This window comes from Chiloscyllium plagiosum, unplaced genomic scaffold (genome assembly GCF_037043375.1).
Source record: "Chiloscyllium plagiosum isolate Xiang-an unplaced genomic scaffold, Cpla_swu_hap1 HiC_scaffold_11, whole genome shotgun sequence".
Classification (NCBI taxonomy): domain Eukaryota; kingdom Metazoa; phylum Chordata; class Chondrichthyes; order Orectolobiformes; family Hemiscylliidae; genus Chiloscyllium; species Chiloscyllium plagiosum.
In genome coordinates, this window is record NW_028270149.1 from 40,689,859 (window position 1) to 40,712,666 (window position 22,808).

The window sequence follows — 22,808 nt, forward strand, 5'->3', positions numbered from 1 at the left end:
GGTCCAGCATGGCCCCTTCCTGAGTTGGACTATTTACATACTGCTCTATAAAACCCTCCAGATACTCCTTACAAATTCTACTCCATCTAAATCTCTAACACTAAGTGAATCCCAATCAATGTCGGGAAAATTAAAATCTCCCATCACTACCATCCTGTTGCTCCTACATCTTTCCATAATCTGTTTACATATTTGTACCTCCATCTCACATTCGCTGTTGGCAGGCCTGTAGTGCAACCCCAACCTTGTTACCACACCCTTCCTATGTTTCAGCTGCCAGTATTGCTTCACTGCTCAAATCCTCCATGGTGTCCTCCTTCAGCACAGCTGAGATATCCTCTCTGACCAGTAATGCAACTCCTCCACCACTTTTACCTCCCTCTTTATCCCACCTGAAACACATATGTCCTGGGATATTTAGTTGCCAAACTTGCCCTTCCCTCAATCACATCCGAAGTGAGAGACAGCCCAAGTGAGTATGTAATTTGGGGATTTTTACAGGTAGCATGGGAACTTGAAGTAGAAGGAAAGGTATTTTTTTCTTGTTTCTTGGTTCATAGTTTTTAAGGTTCTTTAACAGGATAAACTGACCCAGAATCAGGGGTCCGATACAAAATAGTGACAAACAGGGAAACCTTAAGTTTATTGGTTGGTAAGAGCCATTAATTTGACTGTTAAAAGTTACTTTCCAATTGAAAACTGTAAATATTTCTATTTAGTTCTATAAACTAAAGAACAGTAGGAAATTTTGCAAAACCAATTTAAGTAAATAAACTATGCAGTACCAGCTGGGGAGTTGGTGGACCCCACAGTGGATCATAGTGACCACACCTTAGCAAATGTTGTTTGCTTGAGGAACTCCGACTTAAGAGTTGATGAGCTGGAGTCTGAACTTCAAACACATCAGGAAAGGTGATAGTTATCTGGGTGCACTGTTTCAGGAGGCAGTCACACCCCTTAGATTAACAAACTCAAATATGGTCAGTGGTCAGGGACAGGAAGGTGTGACCACAAAGAGGCAGGTAGTGGGATCCAGGAGATAGAGCTTCAGATGGGGGAACAGCAGATGCTAAGGACTCTCCTGTTGCAATTTACACTGCTTCTAGACCCATTTTTCATTTGTTTACTTATGTCAATGGCACCCAAATTTGTTGTGTATCATCATCCTTTTTGACATTTCAAAAGTCTCACCTTTCACATTTGCAGATTTTCACTTTGTTTCCCCCCATCCTCAACGCCAGCCTTCCACCCTAATTCCATATATTATGAAGCACCAAATCTCTATTTCCAGGTCTGGTGATTGTTCATCAATAAGATCTGATTAACTGCTGCTCTCTCCTGATGCTGCCTGCTGTGTCATGTTTTATAAATTTGAACTGAGATGTGCAGTCTATAAGCAAAATTGAACTAATCTTTGTAACTTATAGGTTGCATCAGTTATTTTGCTTATGTTTAAAGTTTCAAGAGTCTTAAACCCAAGGTGCTCCTAAAACCAATCCTACATTGATTCTTCCAGATCTGTTGGCTGTGTTAGCGCCAATGCAGGGAATGCCTGGTAGGGACATAAGGTTTAGCTAGAACTTCCACAATATTTCTCATTCCAGCTCTTCCCATCACACCTTTGTCATGTTCCCAGCATAGAGCCTGGTGAATGCTTGTTTTTGACAATTGATATTGTAATTACAACCTGCTGTCCCACAACTGAGGGGACCAAGCACTGACTTCAAGACAACAGTTGAAATTAATAGTTTAAAAATTAAACATATACAAAATTTAAAAATAATAAAGACATTGATAACTAAAAAGATGCAAACAGTACATTTTAAAATGAACAATTAGATACAAATTGATCAGTAATGATCAAAGTAGAATTGTGAACAGTTTGTAAGCATTTAATTTTGCCTAATGAACATACACAAGCACATTCATAAATAACAGATCCAAGTAAATTAATAATTAACAACTGCTCACAAAGAGATTAAAATAGTTAATGCCTAATTTAGTCAAGCGTGAGATAGATTGATCTGACAAGCTGATACACATATTAACATGATGATACACCCAATCCTTTCTCCATCCAACATTCAAGTAACATTGAGATCCAGGTTCTATATACAATGTCTTTTGCTACAAGCTGACTGCATTCAAAAGGTAATGTTGATCCAATTTCTCTACCTCAGCTGGGGCTGAGGTCTTGAGATAGATTTTAAAAACATATTTTGTGTAAAGCATTTTTAGCTGCATCGATAGTTTTACAAAAAAAACAAACAAGGTAGAGATTGAGATTAAAAACCAATTGCCAACCATGAATGTTTATGTTTGAAACTTTTAAAATAATTGTTTATAACTCTTAAATATCTGAATGTTTACAAGATTTTCTTGTGATTCAGGAGAATGGAGGAGAGAAAATTAAGACTTATTTGGATTGGTACGGTCAAAAAAAAAGACAGGTACCTATTAAAGGTAAATATACAACTTTGATATATTAGAGGATGCTACAGTTGATGTTACATATATGAAGTTTCGAAATGTTTTTGATAAATAGATTCCTCAAGATGAAGCCCATGAGATTAAAAAAAAAGGGTCACGGAAGCATAGATACAAAATAAGCTGAAGGACAGAAGTCTTGTTTTGTGGTGAACAGTTTTGCACCACTGACTTCTTGATAGACAATTATTTTTGACGTATACTGCTTTGGGTACAGGGCATGATTTAAATGTGTAGGTGATAGTAAACCCTAGTGTGGTAAAGAGTGAAGAAAATAGTAATCAGACTTCAAGATGGCATAGATATGCTGGTGGAATGAATGGAAATTGCATAATGATGGGGAAAGGGGCTCACAATGGGATTAATGAATTCTCTTTAAAAGAACTGGTACATATTCTATGGGGCATATGGTGGCCTCATCTGCTGCTCTATTCTGTGACGCTACTAGCTGAAATGGTCTTAAATTCTGATATTATATAATTCTTTAAAGAATTTACAATTTTTTTTAGATTAGATTCTCTACAGTGTGGAAACAGGCTCTTCGGTCCAACAAGTCCACACTGCCCCTCCGAACAGAAACCAACCCAAACCCATTTCCCTATCCCATATTTACCCCTGACTAACACACTTAATACTGTGGGCAATTTAGCATGGCCAATTCACCTGACCTGCACATCTTTGGATTGTGGGAGGAAACCAGAGCACCCGGAGGAAACCCATGCAGACACTAGGAGAATGTCCAAACTACACACAGACAGGCGGGAATCGAACCCAGGACCCTGGTGCTGTGAGGCAGCAGTGCTGACCACTGAGCCACCTTTTCACTCAAAGACCACAAGTTGGCAATCTAAAAAATGCAGTTCCAAAGTTTGGAGTGGATGTTTTACTCCTTACTTAAATCAAAAGAGTACTTATGTATAAAGATTAACATTATATTAAGAAATCAAGTGCTTGAGATAGAAAGTATAGTTTTTCGCTTAAATCTGGCATTCCTCAGAGTACAACAACTTACACAGGAAAAATACAGAATTAAATAATGCAGGAACACTTGTTTTATTCTGTTCAGCACTTTATTAACACATGGTAGAACCATACAAAATCTTTACATGTATTGTATCACAGCAAGAACCAGTTGCATGGATACATGGGTGTCCACTGTGTCTGTACGACTAGGCTGCAGGACTGCTGCAAGTGTGGCTTGTGAAAACCGGTAATGACATTTTGAACCTGTATTCTATATCATTCTTCATTTCCACAAAAGCTTTACAAGCAATGCAATAAACCAGTATAGCCATATATCTGTAGTTTCAGTCTCATCTGCTCTTGGGGTTAACATTCAACACTTTTGTTTCCAAAGACAAAAATAACTGCAGCTTTCCAAACACAAGAGTTGCCAAATCTGTGAATATTTTAAAGAAAAAAAGTGAGTTTCAGAGTTTAGCTATGTGTAAAAATGTATTGTTGTGAACTATGCGCTACTCTTAGAAGCAGCCTCAGAGCTTCTTCTTTTAACATCCCAGTTATAAACTCTTGCCATATCTGATTGACGATTAGTTAAGGAGAAATCAAATATTTAACGTCAGTTAGAATGTGTTCGATGCTGACAATGCCAGAGTACGACTTGTAATAAGCTTCATAAAAAGAGCTCCTCAAATGGACAAGGCTTTATTTCTGGTTGATTAGTGTGAAACATAATAGCTGTGGCACTACATTTACATTGTAGAGGATGTGGGCTCAAGTCCCACGATGGCATATCACTCATTGAAACTTAAAAAAAAATGACACAATAAGGATTACTTGTGAAACCTACTACAAACACCAAGGCACTAAGAAGCCTGACAACTATATCTGTTCTGGTCTACACTTGAACTTAATCCCACATTACTTCGCCAGTTCTTAACCTCTCCAATACAATCTTTGTTCTTTCTGCCATATTGATCAATATCATAGTAGAAACCTAGCTTCAAGACTATGGCTGTAGTTATGAATGTATCTTATGCATAATTAATTTATCCAATCCCAGATCTGGATGGACAACATCATGCTCACTTTCTCAGCTACTCCCCTTCCATAACACTCCATGATCATCCAGAACTAGGACATTTAGCTTATTTTAGCCAATAGACAATTCTCCCATATTGATCTACAAACCCTCTCCTAATTCATTCCCATTCATGGCACACACCTCAGATTCCCTTCACTATTCCCATTAAACAGGAAGATGTCTCTGGCCTTTAAGATAACAGACACTGTAAACACAAACACAAATTGCAACTTAAAGATAGACCAATATCCATCTCTATTAGCTGGTAACCAAATGATACAATAATAATGGTTCTTAATTAATCATAGTCACCAAACTCTAAAAAAAGTCTACAAAATACTTAGAAATGACACACAGAAATACCAGTGATGCATCTGGGGAACCACAAGTTCTAGGTCATCTTTTTCTTCCTAAACATTTTGTAGACATTTCTCATTAATTGCATATTACATTCCAAAACATTATCTTTTGGAAATTCAATTTGTATCTGAATAAATCAATATTAATTGTTGCCAGCTTTTGGCTACATGTTCACTAAACATCGTTTCTGCAGATTAGGTTTGAATTTTTCTTCAGGCGCAGGTGGTGCCCTCTATTGGAAAGTGAACATTTCTGCAGCTTTGCTTTTGCCAAAACCACTCAACTCTTGAAGGAACGAACAGGAGAGCTGAATATCAAGGAATCATTCAACTGAGCATGGAAACAAGCAGCCCAGGACAGCTTGCTTCTCTTATGAAGAAAGGTTGAACAAATTGTGTCTATACCCACTGGAGTTTAGAAGAACAAGAGATGATCTTGTTAAAACACAAGATCCTGAGGGAGCTTGATGAGGTAGCTACCAGAAAGATGTTCTCTCAGAGAATTTAGAACTAAGCAGCACAAGAAAAACAGGTATCCCTTTTAAGAGGGAGACAAAAAGACTTTGTTCTCTCAGATGGTCATGAGATTGTGGAATTCTCTTTCAGATAAAGCAGTGGAGGCTGGATCATTTAATTTTTTTTTAAGGCAGATTGACAGAGGAGTCAACAATTACGATGGGCATTCAGGGAAGTGGAATTGATTCCATAATCACATCAGCCATAATCTTTCTTAAAGGGCCAAATGCCCAACTCTCCTCAAGTAATATGCTCAAAACTGAGAGTCAAGACCCACAGGCCACAATCAGTGAAGACTGGGGACAATATTTCATCCTCACTAACACTCAGCACTGGAACTCCCCAGTACCCCTGACTGTACTCAGCCCCCTACTGTACTCACCGTATACCCATGACTGTGTCGCCAAATACCAGACTAATGCCAATTACAAGTTCGCTGATGACACCACCATAGTCAGTTGAATCTCAGATGGTGACGAAACAGACTACAGACGGAAGACAGAAGACCTGGAAAAATGGTGCACTGAGAACAACCTAGCTCTCAATGCCAGAAAAACCAAGGAACTCATTATTGACTTCCGGTGGGATGTTACTCATGCCCCCCCTACACATTAACAGCACAGAGATGGAACAAGTGGAGAGTGTCAAACTCCTGGGAGTGGTCACCCACAACAAGCTTTCTTGGACTCTTCATGTGGATGCACTGGTCACAAAGGCCCAACATCTCTTCTTCCTCAGGTAGCTGAGGAAATTTGGCATGACAGTGAATACCCTTGCCAACCTTTATAGGTGTGCCATTGAGAGCATTCTGTCTAGATGTATCACAACCTGGTACGGCAACTGTACACTTTCAGAGATCTAGCTTTCACAATTCGGTTGGGTGCAGAATTCCAGACATTCACTACCCTCTGGGAGAAGAAGTTCCTTCACATCTCAATTTTAAATGAGTAAACCCTTCCTCTGTAACTAGGCCTTCTAGTTCCAGACTCTTCCCCCCCACCCCCACCCCCCATTAGTGGAAACATCTACCCTGTCAAGTCCCTGCCCAGAATCTTGTATGTAACAATTAGATCAACCCACATTATCTTAAAGCAGATAGAACATATATACAAAACAACCTTGGTTATCCGAACATCAATTATCCGAACCAGGTCTCAATGAATAAAGGCCTAATCTGTTTACCTACTAGACACATTTTCCCTCTAGGACAACTAAAAAATAGTTTACAGGTCACATTGCAGAAACGTCCATTCTCTATCTCAGCAACACAAAATGAGAGATGCAGTGAGGGAGAATAGATAAGTGATATATTTATTGCAAAGAAAAGTGGACTAATGTATAGTGACAATTTCAGTGATGATGATGATGCTAGTATTCATTGATAAGAGATACTGATTCTGTTACACAAATGGCAGCTATACTTCAAGGATGGAGCAGACAGAATGGCAAGAGTTTGGCAAACCAGGATAGAACATATATACAAAACAACCTTGGTTATCCGAACATCAATTATCCGAACCAGGTCTCAAGGTCCCTGCACATGCATTTCAACTGAAGTAGGAAAATTCTATTCCTCATCCATTTAATGCGCTGTATTGTAAATTAGAACAGGAATATAGATGCAAGTATGCATTAATAAATAAATAAATTAAACATATACTCGAGACATGATGTTAGAGTCAAGTCTTACACTTTTTATCAAAAGGCTCTCCAATACTTATTCTCCCCGAGGATGAAGGTTTGTGAACACACAAGAACAATACATGTGCAAGCCGGAGCTGTGTGCTCTAACAGCAAGATTCCCACTTAACATTGACTCGCTGTGGTTTTGCAAACCCAACAATATTTTTTCCTCAGCTCATTCTCTGGAGTGTTAAGTCAAAAATGCTTGTTCCTCCCATTATCCCTTAACGACTCTTTTGTTTCCAAAAAAGTAGTTCAATATCTTTTAGCTGACAAGAAAATTTAATGTTACTTTTTTTTAAAATGGGGGAGAGCAAATCGTAGCGAGTTAGCACACTTGAAAATAAACAGGAGTAAAACTTGATGGGAGAAAACATGATGAAAATATTACCTCCCTTAAAAAAAAATGAAAGGATGGAAACTGAAGTTAGTCAGCAAAACAATCTTCCCCCTCTCTTGTGCTCCCCCTGTATTTTGCACCTCTGCATCACTAAGAGCTTGGCAGTCGCTGAGGAGGGAGGGACAATGGTTAATCTGGCGGTGGGATGACACTGAACAGAAAGATGCCGGCTGCTGTTGAGAACCGGGATAAAACCAAGGCAAATGTCAGCAAAGGACTTCACAGACTTGATTCAAACTCTCGCCAAAAAGTGATTTTATTTGTAAAGTATCATGAATTTTTAAGCAATATTCAGTATTTGTATACATTTTATCGATTGAGTGCAATAAATACTATAAAACATGTTTTATGTAATTATGTTCAACATGGTTTCCTTCGTTTACGATCAAATCAGTTATCCGAACAAAATACTCCCCGTCTGTCTCATTCGGATAATCAAGGTTGTTCTGTACACAAACATTCCAGATATGTCAAGTTGTCTGCAATTGCGTCTCATTAACTCTTGACATATTGCCATTCTCACTCATCCCTTCCCAAACAACTTAGTAACTTTTCTGAAACACACCCAAGCTTTGAATAATTACATTTTGCACACAAGTAAAATCTTGGTCACCGGTATCAAGTATGCAAATGAAACTCAATTGCTCCCCATGGATTTTTTTTTCATATTCAGCAAACACCATTCGTACTCAATGTGCAACTGTAAAGATTGCTCAAGATCTCAATGTTTTAAGTGCATTACTGAGAGGAAAATCACAGTTCTGCCATGAAAAAGCAAATGGTGAACCTGAATTAAGCCACCATATGCCTTTTTTTCCTGTCAGGTTAAGTGTGGATTCATACTGACAAGCATCATTTTATTCACTTACCCTCCCAATCTGTTTGTCAATTGCAGTTTCCCCTCATAAAACAAATGATAAAGAAACTGTTAATAGAAATCTCACAAAAAACTGCAAAAGAATGAAGATGCCATTTCTCAGTGTTACTTTGATATAAAGGATACTGACTTCTGTGGTAGTGAATTGATCTCGAAGGAAGTCCAGATCCTCTTCTAGTCCTTCCAGATTACGGGTTGCAGTTGTCAGATTCTTTTCAAGTAATGCTCGAGCCTCATCGAGGTCATACTCAAGCATTACATTAGCCTGTGCAAGACAGAGCTACATCTTATTTTTTTTGTCAATGCCCCACAATCATTAATTGCTTTTGCTAGTTCCTCAGAATATGGGCCCAGATGTATTCGGAACTTAACACAACAAGTTGTTTTCCTGCACTGAGCTGGATAGTGGGCACCAACAGACTACTGACTTGTGGGGTATCACATTTGGTCCTGTCCATTTAATTCCCACAGGTGCACTTTCTAGCAGAGGCTTGTGGACAATGATCGACACCAAGATTCTTTCCAGCTACAGTCCAGAGATGGCAAAGTCAACAGTAATGACACTGTTACTAAAGTGAAAACACTCACTTAAAAGAGGGCAAGACTCTCATCCATATGGGTCAGCAGCACACTTCCTTTACAACTGAGCCAAAGGTGCAGGAAGACAAAAGTAACTCTACATTGAGCACTGTACAACTGCTAATATTGAAATCTAAAACCGCTATGCTTATGTAGTGCATGGCTACTGAAAAAAGTGTTCTCAGCCTGAGTGACATGAATCCATACATCTTAGTGTAATAATCCAAGCATCCTCATGACGATGAAAATAAAAATCATTACACTTCCTCATAGTTTTCTTTCAAGTATCTCAACATCTCTCTATGTACTCATTCTTCTATAATCCACAGGCTGGCAAACCCAATATTATCACCTAACTACTGCGTTATGATCTGTCCTATCTTCTCTTTGACTATTTCTAGTCTTGGCAGGCAGGATCTTGTATCTCCAGATTTTAAATTTCTTCTAGATTACTCCGTAATAAGAAAAATAAACATTGATGAAAGTTACCCTGTCTCTGGAAGCACCTGGAGAACAGCAAAAATGTCTGTCTTATACATAGGGTGCCTTGTCCATGCTTCCTGGACTTTCAGGAGATATACACTATTCACTGAAATAATTAAATGGCTGTGTAACACGACAATTATACTGAGAATTAGAATAAATATACATCTGTTTTAGTTGCTTACAGATTTCCACTGCCCACAGTATCATACTTTTCTGTTTGCAGATCTATTTTGGAATGAGCAGTCCTAATACCTGTATCTCAAATAAATGCACAAAGAATTATAAAAAAGTGTTCATTTCTGATGATACTCTGTAAACTTTGTTCCCTTTTACATACTTTTGCAGCAGAAACCATGGCCCTGAACTTACCCCCAACCATAAGCACACTTTATCCGTAGGAGTGATAGATGCTTTAGCATATAAGTTATCTGCGAGGAGAAACAGCGTCTCCATTGGATCTGTGGAATCCTTTAAAACAAAAAGCAGGCAGATGTAGGGCTGCATTGTAGTTAAATTAGCCAAACTCTCATTTCTGTAAGAACCACATATAATTACAGCAATATATATGACACTACATCATAAAAACAAATGTAATAGGAATAAGTTAGTTAGTTATGAATAGCACTGAAAATGTGTTGCTGGAAAAGCGCAGCAGGTCAGGCAGCATCCAAGCAACCGGAGAATCGACATTTCGGGCATAAGCCCTTCTTCAGGAATGCCCGAAACGTCGATTCTCCTGTTCCTTGGATGCTGCCTGACCTGCTGCGCTTTTCCAGCAACACATTTTCAGCTCTGATCTCCAGCATCTGCAGTCCTCACTTTCTGCTCCCAGTTATGAATAGCAACCAAGAATAATAATTCTTTGGATTGGTGAGCAGTTTGAAATTGCTGCTATCACAACAATTACCAATTAAAATGAGAGAGAGAAAAACAGAATAGTTAAAGGTATACTTGGTTCTGAGAAAGAGGAAGAGAAAACAGACTTTTAAAGGACAAATAGGTTTGAAATAAAAGACAATGCAGGGTCAAAGTGAAACAGTTGCTGTAAGAACCGGGTATGACGGGTAAAATTGCTTCATGTTGCAAACCTGTTTCGCTGTAGCCAATTTCAAAGAAACAATAAGGGTGTTAGACTCAGGTCATTTGCCCAAGAAAGAACACCAAATCTAAAAGCAATATTTTTGATAATCTTTATATAATCCTAGTGAGAGTTAAATCCATAGCATCAGAATTCCAAATGCCAAAAATTCTTCCTTAGTGATTTATTTGTCTAAAGCAAATATATATTGCTTAAACATGCATACAAAATTTTAAAAAAAATTTAAGAGACTGGGCAAAGTAATTGTCAGTCAACTTTATGAAAATTTACAGTTTTACCTTTTTCTTCTGCATGTGTTTTAAAATCTCTAATGTCTGTTTAATTTCTGGAATTTGACTTTTTAGCCTAGAGAAAGGAAGAAAAGATGGTAAGTATAAATGGTCATGTTGAGAGATAAAAATAAAGCACAATTCCTTTTCACAGAACAGCTTTTATGCAAATAGTGTCTTTAAATAATAAAATATACAAAGTACAACGTAGTAACATTACGATAATGAGCAACACAGGCAAGTACTAAGGCAGATAACCAAAAGCTTGATGAGAAAGGTAGTTTTAAGGAGTGTCCTAAAGGAATGGGGTGAGATACAGGGGTTTAGGAAGGGAATTCCAGTGCCAATGTGAAGACAACTGAGGGAATGCAGGAACAATTGAAATTGGGCCAGAATGACAAAAGTACACAGTTATCCCAGACAGTTTTAGGGCTGGATTACAAAATTGAGGAGGGATGAGGTCATATGGAACTTGAAATCAAGAAATGAGAATTTTAAAAATCAAAACTTTGCCTAACATGCTAATACAGATTAGCAAACATAATAGCTATGGGTAAACAATTGCTGGTCTGACTAAGGAAACTGCTACGTGCAACCTCAAATTTGCACAGGGTAGAATTCGGAGGCTGGCAAGGAATATGTTGCAAAAGTCAAATCAAGAGGTGACAGAAACATGGATGAAGGTAACTAGTAACTAGGCTGAGACTGGACAGCCAGGACTAAATGGAGATGAAAACAATAAGTCTTTGGTGGCACAGGTATGTGGTTGGAAGTTGCTGGGGTCAAATTTGACACTCGTCAAGAAAGCCTTGAGCCAAGAAGAAATCTTGAGGAGAAAAAGGTCTGTGCGCTACAGTACAGCAGAATAAAACATAAATAACAACATTAAGGAAGATGGGCATTATTTACATTTAACATAACCATCCAAATTTCTCTTACAGTATTTTCTCTGATGTCAAAAATTGCAAATTAGTGAAGGATTTTTATTTTTCATTTATCTCTGGCAGCACCACAGCCAAGACAGAATTCTGATAGAAATCAATGTTTTGCCTTGATCCTAACATAATTTGGCAACCTCCAGTTAAAACAATTACAGAATATTGCTTCACTCTCTCAACAGGTACAACATTAGACCATCTTAGATGGTTTGTTTGTAACATTAGCTTTGACTTAGACAATGTCTGGATATTTTTAATCAGCAAGTGGTGTGCTGGTCTCACTTGGTCAGAGAAATGCACAATTATATTCTTTTAAAAACATGTGACATGTAACATACGTCAATGACACCAGGTATTGGAGCAAGAGTCAGTTTTCAATTCTTGGAAACAGCCAATTTTTGATTTTTATAGGAAAACAATTGGAATTTGAGAATAGCTCTGTACAAAAAATATTACATAGTACTCGCTGTAGAATCCCATCCAATAAAAATTTAATTTGAAAGCCAGTGCTTTGCAGTTAAGTGAATCAATAAGATGTACATTTTCTCACTCAAAAAACACCAAATCACTTCAGTGGCTTTCTCTGTCACAGCTTAAACTGCAAATCTTTATTTAACATGTTCAGCTAAAGTAGCTAAGAGCGTGGACATTTTTAACGCCGTGATGATAAATTCTCACCTTCTTTTCTTTTGCGATAGATTAAGCTCCATGAATTTGTATTTTTGGTATTGCTCATCTAGCCTCCTCAGTACTAGGTCTGCTGTCTCATTACCTGGTTGCTTCATAAATGCAATAACATCCTCCTAGAAAACAGATAATAAACAAAAAAAAACTTGAAAAATGAAATAAATGCAATCTACACACTAGCAAATACATTTAAAGAGTTGTGCTGATTTCCCCAATCATCAACAGTCTGGGTGTTACCATTGACAGATTAACATTGAAATATTTTGACAATATGAAGTAAGATTAGTGCACAGCGACTATACAATATTTTCAATTACGTTATAGCAGCTGCTCTGAGCATTATTACAGAGTTGTAATGATAAAACAAAGAACCACAGATGATGGAGCTCGGAAACAAACAAACAGTAATTGCTGGAGAAACTCAACAGGGTCTGGCAATGGGGAGAAAACAGAATTTTGAGTCCAGAGACCCCGCCTCATTTCCCAATTGGAATTTGAGATGTTATAGCGAATATTATTTCCAGGAAGACAGTTGGAATGCCTAGCCTGACCAACATGCCCCAGCTGCTTCTGATCATTTCTTTGTAATTCCAATTAGTTTAAGGGTGAAGCGTAGTGTGCTAGCACTTTAAAGGAGGTATTGTGACAATGGAGAAGTATGCCAAGATCCTAATGACACCCATCTGTACTTCTCCATCGCATTTCCTGAATGTACAACAGCCAAATTACCCAACTATGATAATATCACAACTGAATTACTATTTCTAGTGATTGAAGATAGGGTTAAAGAAGCCTGAGTTTTCAATCCATTCCATAAATTCTACTCTACTAACGATGATTTCATTCAATGAATTTCATTCCCAACTCATTGCCACACTGCTGCTGAAACTCTCACCTACCATTGTCATCTCTAAACAGTTATCCCAATGCTGCCTAACTGGACCCTGATCCTCTACGGAAGAACTGGGACCATTAAGCTATTCAGCTTCTCAGGCCGGCTCCACCATTCAAAATGGTCATACCCAATCTCATCTTGGCTCCAACATCAATTTCCTGCCTGCTCTCTATAACCCTTCAACCAATTACTAATTAAAAACCTATATCCTCAAATTTATTCAGTGTCCTGACAGCCAATGCACTCTGGGGTAATGAATTCCACAGATTCATGATTCAGAGAAGTAATTCCTTCTCAGCTGTCTTAAATCTGCTACCCTTACCCTAAAACTATTGTTCTAGATTGCCCACAAGGATAATCATCTCCTCTCCATCTACCTTGTCAATCCCTTTTAATGCCTTATACACATTAGATCTCTTCTTTTCTAAACTTCAGGTCTAAACTACTCAATCTCTCTTCATAAGACAACCCCCCACCCCCTGAAATGCCTTCAGTAAAACTACACCCCTCCTGAAATAAATGGACTAAAACTGTACACAATACTCCAGATGCAGTCTCACTAAAGCCTTGTACAACTGCAGCAACACTTCCCTACTTCTAAACTGTATTCCTCAATCAATAAATGCCAAAATGTTATCTGCTGGGGCAGCACAGTGGCTCAGTGGTTAGCACTGCTGCCTCACAGCACCAGAGTCCCAGGTTCGATTCCAGCCTCGGGTGACTGGCTATGTGGAGTTTGCACATTCTCCCTGTGTCTGCGTGGGTTTCCTCCGGGTGCACCGGTTTCCTCCCACAGTCCAAAGATGTGCAGGTCAGGTGAATTGGCCATCTAAATTGCCCATAGTGTTAGGTTAAGTAGTCAGAGGGAAATGGGTCTGGGTGGGTTACTCTTTGGAGTGTCGGTGTGGACTGATTGGGCCGAAGGGCCTGTTTCCACACTGTAGGGAATCTAATCTAATCTAATCTAATTACCTGCTGTACCTGCATTCTAGTTTTCTCAGATTCATGCACAAGGACATCCAGATCTATCTGCGCTGAAGCACTCTGTAAAGTTTCCCTCCATTCAGACAATAAGTTACCTTTCTATTCTTCCAATCAAAATGAATAACCTCTCATATCCATGTGAAACTCCATTTGGCAATTTTTGGCCCATTCACCGATACTATCCATAACCAATTTGCAAATTTCTTAATTTTTTCACTGCAATTTATTTGCCCACCTATTTAATTGTTATCTGCAAATTTTCTTCCATACCTGTGTCCAAGTCATTAATATAGGTTTTAAGTAGTAGTAGTTGGGGCCCCAAGGACTGACTTTTGTGGCATCCCACTAGTTACACCTTGCACACCAGAAGAAGACCCATTTATCCTGACACTGTTTTCTGTTAGTTATAAAGTCTAGACTTATACAGGCATGGAAACAGACCCTTTAGACCCACTCATCCATGCCGACCAGATATCCTAAACTGTCTTTCTGCCAGCATTTGGCCTTTATCCCTCTACACCCTTCCTATTCATGTACCTGTCCAGATGTCTTTTAAATATTATAATCGTATATGCTTCCACCACTTCTTCTGGCAGCTCATTCCAAACATGCAACACGCTGTGAGAAAAAGTTGTCCCTTGGGTCCCTTTTATATCTTTCCCCTCTCACCTTAAACCTACACCCTCCAGTTTTGGACTCCCCCATCCACAGAAAAACATCTTGGCTATTCACCCTATCCACGGTCCTCATGATTTTATAAACCTCTAAGGTCAGCACTCTCACTCTCTGACACTCCAGGGGAAAAAAATGCTCTACCCTATTCAGCCTCTCCCTATAGCTCAATCCTCTATCGAAGTTAATACATTACCCCAACCTCATGTGATCCTATCTTGTGCACTGTGTGGCACCTTATCAAATGCCTTCTAGAAGTGCAGATTCTCATTACATCTTTGAAAAACACAATTTGGCTAATTAATGGACTTCCTTAATAATGGATTCTAACAAGTTCCCAGTAGCAGATGTTAAACTAACTGGCTCCTTTTAGGAGCATTATAAGAGCATTATATTAGCACTTTTCCAATCCATGGAAATCTTTCCAGCATCCAGGGAATTTTTGATTATAACCAATGGATCCACTATCTCTGCTACCACTTCCTTTAAGACTGTAAGATGTAGGCCACCAGGCCCCATGACTTGCTTGCCTTCAATCCCAATAGTTTGCTCAGTGCCATATCCTTAATGGTAACTACGGTTTTAAAATTCCTGCTTTTTTATAATGTCTGCATTACCTATTACTGGGGTGGCACAGTCCTCCACAGTGAAAACTGAGATAAAGTACCGATTTAATGCCTCCATTATTACTGTGTTCCCTAATATTAACTTTCCAGTCTCATTCTTCAAGGAACCATCTTTCACTTTAGCTACTCTTCCCTTTTATAAAGAAGATTTTCACTATCTGCTATTGAAAACACAACACCACTTCTATTTCTTCAGTACGCTAAGGAAATTTGGCATATCCATAAAGACTTTTACCAATTTTAATAGATGGTCCATAGAAAGAAAGCATTCTATCTGGATGCATCATAGCTTGGTATGGCAACTGTTCTACCTGGACCTTGAGAAACCAGAGTTCTGAACACAGCCCAGTCCATCATACTAGCCAACTTTCCATCCTTTGACTCCATTAATACTTCTCGCTGCATTGCAAGGCAGCCAACCTAATCAAAAGCTCCTCCCACCCCAGTTATAATCTCTTCCAACCTCTTCTGTCAGGCAGCAGATACGAAAACGTATGTACCAGCAGATTCAAGATCAGCTTCTCCCACACAGTTACTAGACTTCTGAAGGGACATCTCAAATTTAAAATTTAACATTGATCTCCGCCTTTGGACACCTCCTCTGCAGCTGTAACATTGTATTCCTTGCACTGTTCCATTACCGTATGCACTTTGTATGGAATGATCTGCCAATACTGCATGCAAAACAAAACTTTTCATTGTACCTAAGTACATGTGAGAGATCAAATTAAAAATGAACTGTTCCCCCAAAGGTAACCTTGCTAATTTATACGCAGACTAAAATTAACCATGATTGTTGCCACATCTTTCTTACAAGCCCTAATACGTCCTGGTTTATAGGGCAACTTTGATTATCCGAACAACATGGGCGGGGAATATTTTGTTCGGATAATCAAACGTTTGGATAATCAAGGTTGCTCTGTCTAATGTGCCCTACTGTGGAACTACTGTTTGGGGACTTATAGATTAGTCCCACAGGAACTCCTTTCCCTTGCTATTTCTTATTTCTGTCCATATTCATTCTCTGTCTTGAATTCCAGCATTATACCCTTTCACTGATCTCTTCATTTACTAACAAAACAATATTACTTCCTCTTCCTTCCTGTCTATCCTTCTGAAATACAGCATACCCTTGGATTTTCAGTTCCCAATCTGGTCTACCTGTAACCACATCTATACCAAATCATACTAATTTGTCTCCATTTGCAGTGTTAACTCATTAATTTTATTCTGAATATTTTGTCAGATAAAAATCTCAAGTTTTACTCTATTATCAAATGCCCCTATCCTTTATGATTCTTTGGTACAATATGAGTTCACGCATAGAGTCATAGAGAAGTACAGCGCAGAAACTGACCCTTCAGTCTAGCTTGTCCACGTCAACCAGATATGTCAAATTACACAATGCTTTAAAATCTTCAAAAATAATATATTTCCAAATTCCTTCTGTAGAATAATTTCCAAAACACAGTTGGCACTTCAATTAGATTCTGTACTAGTAGTTTGGCAGTTCTATCCATTCATTTTATTTTCTTGTAACAATCGACATTAGTAATTTTTGCTCCTATCTTGTCCTTTAACTTTGATTTTTAAACAAATTTCATGCAACTGGGAAACCCCAATCGCCCATTTAGTTTGATGCCTTAATTATGCAAATTGCTAGGACCCTGCTGTCAACATGATTCAAGTGGAGCTCATCCCATCTTTCCCGAGCATTGGTGCCCATGTCCCATAAATTTGAATCCATTTCTCCCACAATCCGAGTCACGTATTTACCTCTTTAATCTTAATGAACTTATGCCAATTACTTTGTGGGTCAGGTAATAAACAAGTGATCATTACCTTTTTGATTCTGCCAAAAATTTAGACCCTATTTGCTCATATTCCTTCAGCAAAATCCAGAATCTCTTTTCTCATTCTACCTATAGCAATGGTACCTACATGGGCCACAACAACTGGATCTTTTCCCTCCCACTCCAAGTTCCTCTGTAGTCCAGATGAGCTATCCTTAAGCCTGGCACCAAGCAGGCAACATGACCTTCAGAAATCTCAATCCTAGCCACTGAGAACAGTTCCTATGACTGAACTATTTTCACTCATTATATTTCTCATTTCTAACCCCATTTGAATGGCTTCACAGAGTTAAGATCAGTTTGCTCATCCTCCTTACAATCGCCACCTTTGTTAATTCAGGGAGCAAAAATCTTAACAAGTGCAAAGCCAGTCCATGGATTTCACCTTTGATTAATTCATGGGATGTCAGCATCACTGGCTTGGCAAGTATTTATTGCCCATCCATAATTGATAAGAGTCAACCACTTTCCTGTAGGCCCATGGTCATACTGTATAGGCCAGTCCAGATAAGGCCAGTTTTGTTCCCTAAAGGACATTAGATTGTTTTTGCTGACAATCATGGTCATCATTAGACTCTTCATTCCAGATTTTTAAAATTGAATTCTATCTTCATCTTCCCTGATGGGAGTTGAACACACATCCCCAGAACAATATGTGGGTCCATGGTTTAATGGTCTAGTGGTAACATCATTCAGCCACAGTCTCCCCAAATTTCATTGACCTGGCCATTCACAAACGAGCTTCCTGAATGATGCTGGCTCATTTTCAAGTTCACTATTCTCACCTGTTTCAAATCCCTCTACTATGGTTTGGTCTTGGTAAACTACCTTTACATCATCTTAACCTTTGCACACATTAGCTGTCTTCTGCATCTGCCTTTTGGGCATCCTTTCTTACTTCATCTCACCATTGGTTGCAGCTTTCAACTGTCGCAGCTCTTCTGTGGATAAACTCACTAAATACTTCTGGGGTCTAGACTAAAGTGGTGGTGGAAAAGCACAGCAGTTCGGACAGCATCCGAGGAGCAGTAAAATCGATGGTTCGGGCAAAAGCCCTTCATCAGGAATACAGGCAGAGAGCCTGAAGGGTGGAGAGATAAATGAGAGGAGGGTGGGGGTGGGGAGAAAGTAGCAAAGAGTACAATAGGTGAGTGGGGGAGGGCTTGAAGGTGATAGGTCGGGGGGGGGAGGGGAAGTGGTATGGATAGGTGAAAAGAAGATAGGCAGGTAGGACAAGTCATGGGGACAGTGCTGAGCTAGATGTTTGGAACTGGGGTGAGGTGGGGGAAGGGGAAATGAGGAAACTGTTGAAGTCCACATTGAAGCCCTGGGATTGAAGTATTCTGAGGTGGAAGATGAGGCGTTCTTCCTCCAGGCGTCTGGTGGTGAGAGAGCGGCGGTGAAGGAGGCCCAGGACCTCCATGTCCTCGGCAGAGTGGGAGGGAGAGTTGAAATGTTGGGCCACAGGACGGTGTGGTTGATTGGTGCGGGTGTCCCAGAGATGTTCCCTAAAGCGCTCTGCTAGGAGACGTCCAGTCTCCCCAATGTAGAGGAGACCGCATCGGGATCAACAGATACAATAAATGATATTGGTGGATGTGCAGGTAAAACTTTGATGGATGTGGAAGGCTCCTTTAGGGCCTTGGATGGAAGTGAGGGAGGAGATGGCGCAGGTTTTGCAATTCCTGCGGTGGCAGGGGGAAGGTGCCAGGATGGGAAGGTGGGTTGTAGGGGGGCGTGGACCTGACCAGACAGTCACGGAGGGAACGGTCTTTGTGGAAGGTAGAAAGGGGTGGGGTGGGAAACATATCCCTGGTGGTGGGGTCCGTTTGGAGGTGGTGGAAATGTCGGCGGCGGAAATGTCGGCGGATGATTTGGTTTATGCGAAGGTTGGTAGAGTGGAAGGTGAGCACCAGGGGCATTCTGTCCTTGTTATGGTTGGAGGGGTGGGGTCTGAGGACGGAGGTGCGGGATGTGGACAAGATGCGTTGGAGGGCATCTTTAACCACGTGGGAAGGGAAATTGCGGTCTCTAAAGAAGGAGGCCATCTGGTGTGTTCTTTGGTGGAAATGGTCCTCCTGGGAGCAGATGCGGCAGAGACGGAGGAATTGGGAATACGGGATGGCATTTTTGCAGGAGGTAGGGTGGGTAATCCAGGTAGCTGTGGGAGTCGGTGGATTTGTAAAAAATGTCGGTGTCATGTCGGTCGTCATTAATGGAGATGGAGAGGTCCAGGAAGGGGAGGGAAGTGTCAAGAGATGGTCCAGGTAAATTTAAGGTCAGGGTGGAATGTGTTGGTGAAGTTGATGAATTGCTTGACCTCCTCGCGGGAACACGAGGTGGCGCCAATGCAGTCATCAATGTAGCAGAGGAAGAGGTGGGGAGTGGTGCCGGTGTAATTACGGAAGATGGACTGTTCTACGTAGCCAACAAAGAGACAGGCATAGCTGGGGCCCATACGGGTGCCCATGGCTACCCCTTTGGTCTGGAGGAAGTGGGAGGATTCAAAGGAGAAATTATTAAGGATGAGGACCAGTTCGGCAGACGAATGAGTATGTCGGTGGAAGGGTACTGTTGGGGACGTCGGGAGAGGAAGAAACGGAGGGCTTGGAGGCCCTAGTGATGGCGGATGGAGGTGTAGAGGGATTGGATATCCATGGTGAAGATGAGGAATTGGGGGCTGGGGAAACGGAAGTCTTGGAGGAGGTGAAGGGCGTGGGTGGTGTCTCGAATATATGTGGGGAGTTCCTGGACTACGGGGGATAGGACAGTGTTGAGGTAGGGAGAAATGAGTTCAGTGGGGCAGGAACATGCTGAGACAATGGGTCGGCCAGGGTGGTCAGGCTTGTGGGTCTTGGGAAGGAGGTCGAACCGGGCAGTGCGGGGTTCCAGGACTATGAGGTTGGAAGCTGTAAGTGGGAGATCTCCTGAGGTGATGAGGTTCTGTATGATCTGGGAGATGATGGTTTGCAGATGGGGGGGTGGGGTCATGGTCTAGGGGCGGTAGGAAGAGGTGTCCTCGAGTTGGCGTTTGGCTTCAGCGGTGTAGAGGTCAGTGCGCCAGACTACCACTGTGCCACCTCTATCTGCTGGCTTGATGGTGAGGTTGGGATTGGAGGGCTGCACGTTGTGAGGGTGAGAGGTTGGAGTGGGGGAGGGGGGCAGACAGGTTGAGGTGGTTAATGTCCTGGCCGCAGTTGGAAATGAAAAGGTCGAAGGCGGGTAATAGGCCAGCACGGGTTGTCCAGGTGGATGCAGTGTGTTGGAGGTGGGCGAAGGGGTCCTCGGAAGGTGGGCGGGAGTCCTGATTGTGAAAGTAAGCTCAGAGGCGGAGGAAGAAGTGTTCGACGTCACGGGTGTATTAAATACATCTGTTTTTCCATGTTAATTTCCACTCCCAACTCTCCCCACTACTCCCAACTCAATTAACAAGATCTGTTTTTTTTCAAACGTGGGCAGCACGGTGGCACAGTGGTTAGCACTGCTGCCTCACAGCACCAGAGACCCGGGTTCAATTCCCACCTCAGGCGACTGACTGTATGGAGTTTGCACATTCTCCCCGTGTCTGCGTGGGTTTCCTCCGGGTGCTCTGGTTTCCTCCCACAGGCCAAAGATGTGCAGGTCAGGTGAATTGGCCATGCTAAATTGCTCGTAGTGTTAGGTAAGGGGTAAATGTAGGGGTATGGGTGGGTTGCGCTTTGGCGGGGCAGTGTGGACTTGTTGGGCTGAAGGGCCTGTTTCCACACTGTAAGTAATCTAAAAGAACAATATGGTTGTAAACAATTAAGAACACATGTTCACAGCTACAAATGGCAAAACCTAAAGCCATCCCTAAGCGAAGAGATTATCCAAATAGCATTAAAATACAAAACTTTAAAGAAACACACTACCTGCCAGAGTCTGCCACTCTTCCCAATTCCCATTTTAACATAATCTAAGAGTTTATATAGACCAACAGAACCACTTTGTTGCAAAGTCCTCTCTTTCGGGAGGTGGGGTTTCAAAACACCGGTTATGTCTTTATAATCACTAATCCATTTTCAATACACATCAACTCATCTCCCATCCCATCCTGATGAAGGGCTTTTGCCCGAAACGTCGATTTTCCTGCTCCTCGGATGCTGCCTGACCTGCTATGTTTTTTCCAGCACCACTCTAATCTAAACTCTGGTTTCCAGCATCTGCAGTCCTCACTTTTGCCTAGTCCCATCGGTAACTACCTTATCTGGTAAACAGTCGCTCTTACAGAAGCGTAGGCACATTAGATTTTGTTTCATGACTCGCCCAAGTGGCGTTAACATGAGAGTCTGAGTTAGACTGATAGCAGGTTGTGTGATCGTAAATGACGCGAGCCTGTGCGCACAAACCCGCAGGAGTGACAGGGTACTTAAGAGCAAGGAACCTCTCTGTCCCGGTTCACCGGAATACTCTGAGGAGGGAACCTGGGAGCCTCCGGTTTGATTTGCCTGAACTCAGCTCCCACTCTCATCATGCAAACACCACGAGGGTCCGAGGACGGGTGTTGGTGCTCAGCGACAGCTCAACACGCAGCACAGGCGGTGGCCGCCACTCCCGGCCGCACGTCGCCATGGGGATAGAGGCCCACACTCGAGCTCTTATAAATAAATGGCCACAAACCTCCCCAAACCCGGGCTGCCCTTACCACAAACACGGCCTGAGGAATACCCAAGTGCTTGCGGCTGCTCACAGCCGCGTTACTATCGCCGCTCCCACTGGTGGTCGCCATCTTGGGCCGCTCCGACGTCACACGTGACGCGAGCTGCACGTACAGACCCTCCTTCTCCCCGCGGTGATTGGTCAGAAACTGCCAGCCCAGCCGTCAATCACAAGGAGGGGGCGGTCATGCACAGAGGGAGGGTTTTGTGGAGATGACCCATTCAGTCAGGACAAGTCTGTTGTACCAAGTGTATTGGACCTGCAGATATCTCAATAGATTTATTTCACCCAAGATATGACCAACACATTACATAACAGCAGAAGTAGGCCCCATAAGATCATGGCTGGAAATGTGTTGCTGGAAAAGCGCAGCAGGTCAGGCAGCATCCAGGGAACAGGAGAATCGACGTTTCGGGCATTAGCCCTTCTTCAGGAATGAGGAAAGTTTGTCCAGCAGGCTAAGATAAAAGGAAGGAAGGAGGGACTTGGGGGAGGGGCGTCGGAAATGTGATAGGTGGAAAGAGGTCAAGGTGAGGGTGATAGGTCAGACTGGGGTGGGGGCGGAGAGGTCGGGAAGAAGATCTCAGGTTAGGAAGGCGGTGCTGAATTTGATGGATTTGACTGAGACAGGGTGGGGGGAGGGGAAATGAGGAAACTGGTGAAATCCGAGTTCATCC

At 41.4% G+C, this 22,808-nt stretch overlaps 1 protein-coding gene across 2 annotated transcripts; it reads right to left on the bottom strand.

The window, feature by feature from the left end:
• Positions 1 to 1,735: 1,735 nt before the first annotated feature.
• Positions 1,736 to 22,232, bottom strand: vbp1 (von Hippel-Lindau binding protein 1). Of its 2 annotated transcripts, none has more exons than XM_043704804.2 (6): positions 22,118 to 22,232; positions 12,416 to 12,540; positions 10,809 to 10,875; positions 9,801 to 9,899; positions 8,497 to 8,631; positions 1,736 to 3,886 (listed from the first exon to the last, which is right to left on the bottom strand). In XM_043704804.2, exons 1-6 carry the CDS (start codon positions 22,199 to 22,201, stop codon positions 3,824 to 3,826), a joined length of 573 nt encoding a protein of 190 aa, XP_043560739.1. In that variant the 5' UTR covers positions 22,202 to 22,232; the 3' UTR covers positions 1,736 to 3,823. The 2 variants fall into 2 exon arrangements, with proteins under 2 accessions (XP_043560739.1, XP_043560738.2); XM_043704803.2 differs by having other exon boundaries at positions 1,736 to 4,026; positions 8,493 to 8,631.
• Positions 22,233 to 22,808: the final 576 nt, after the last annotated feature.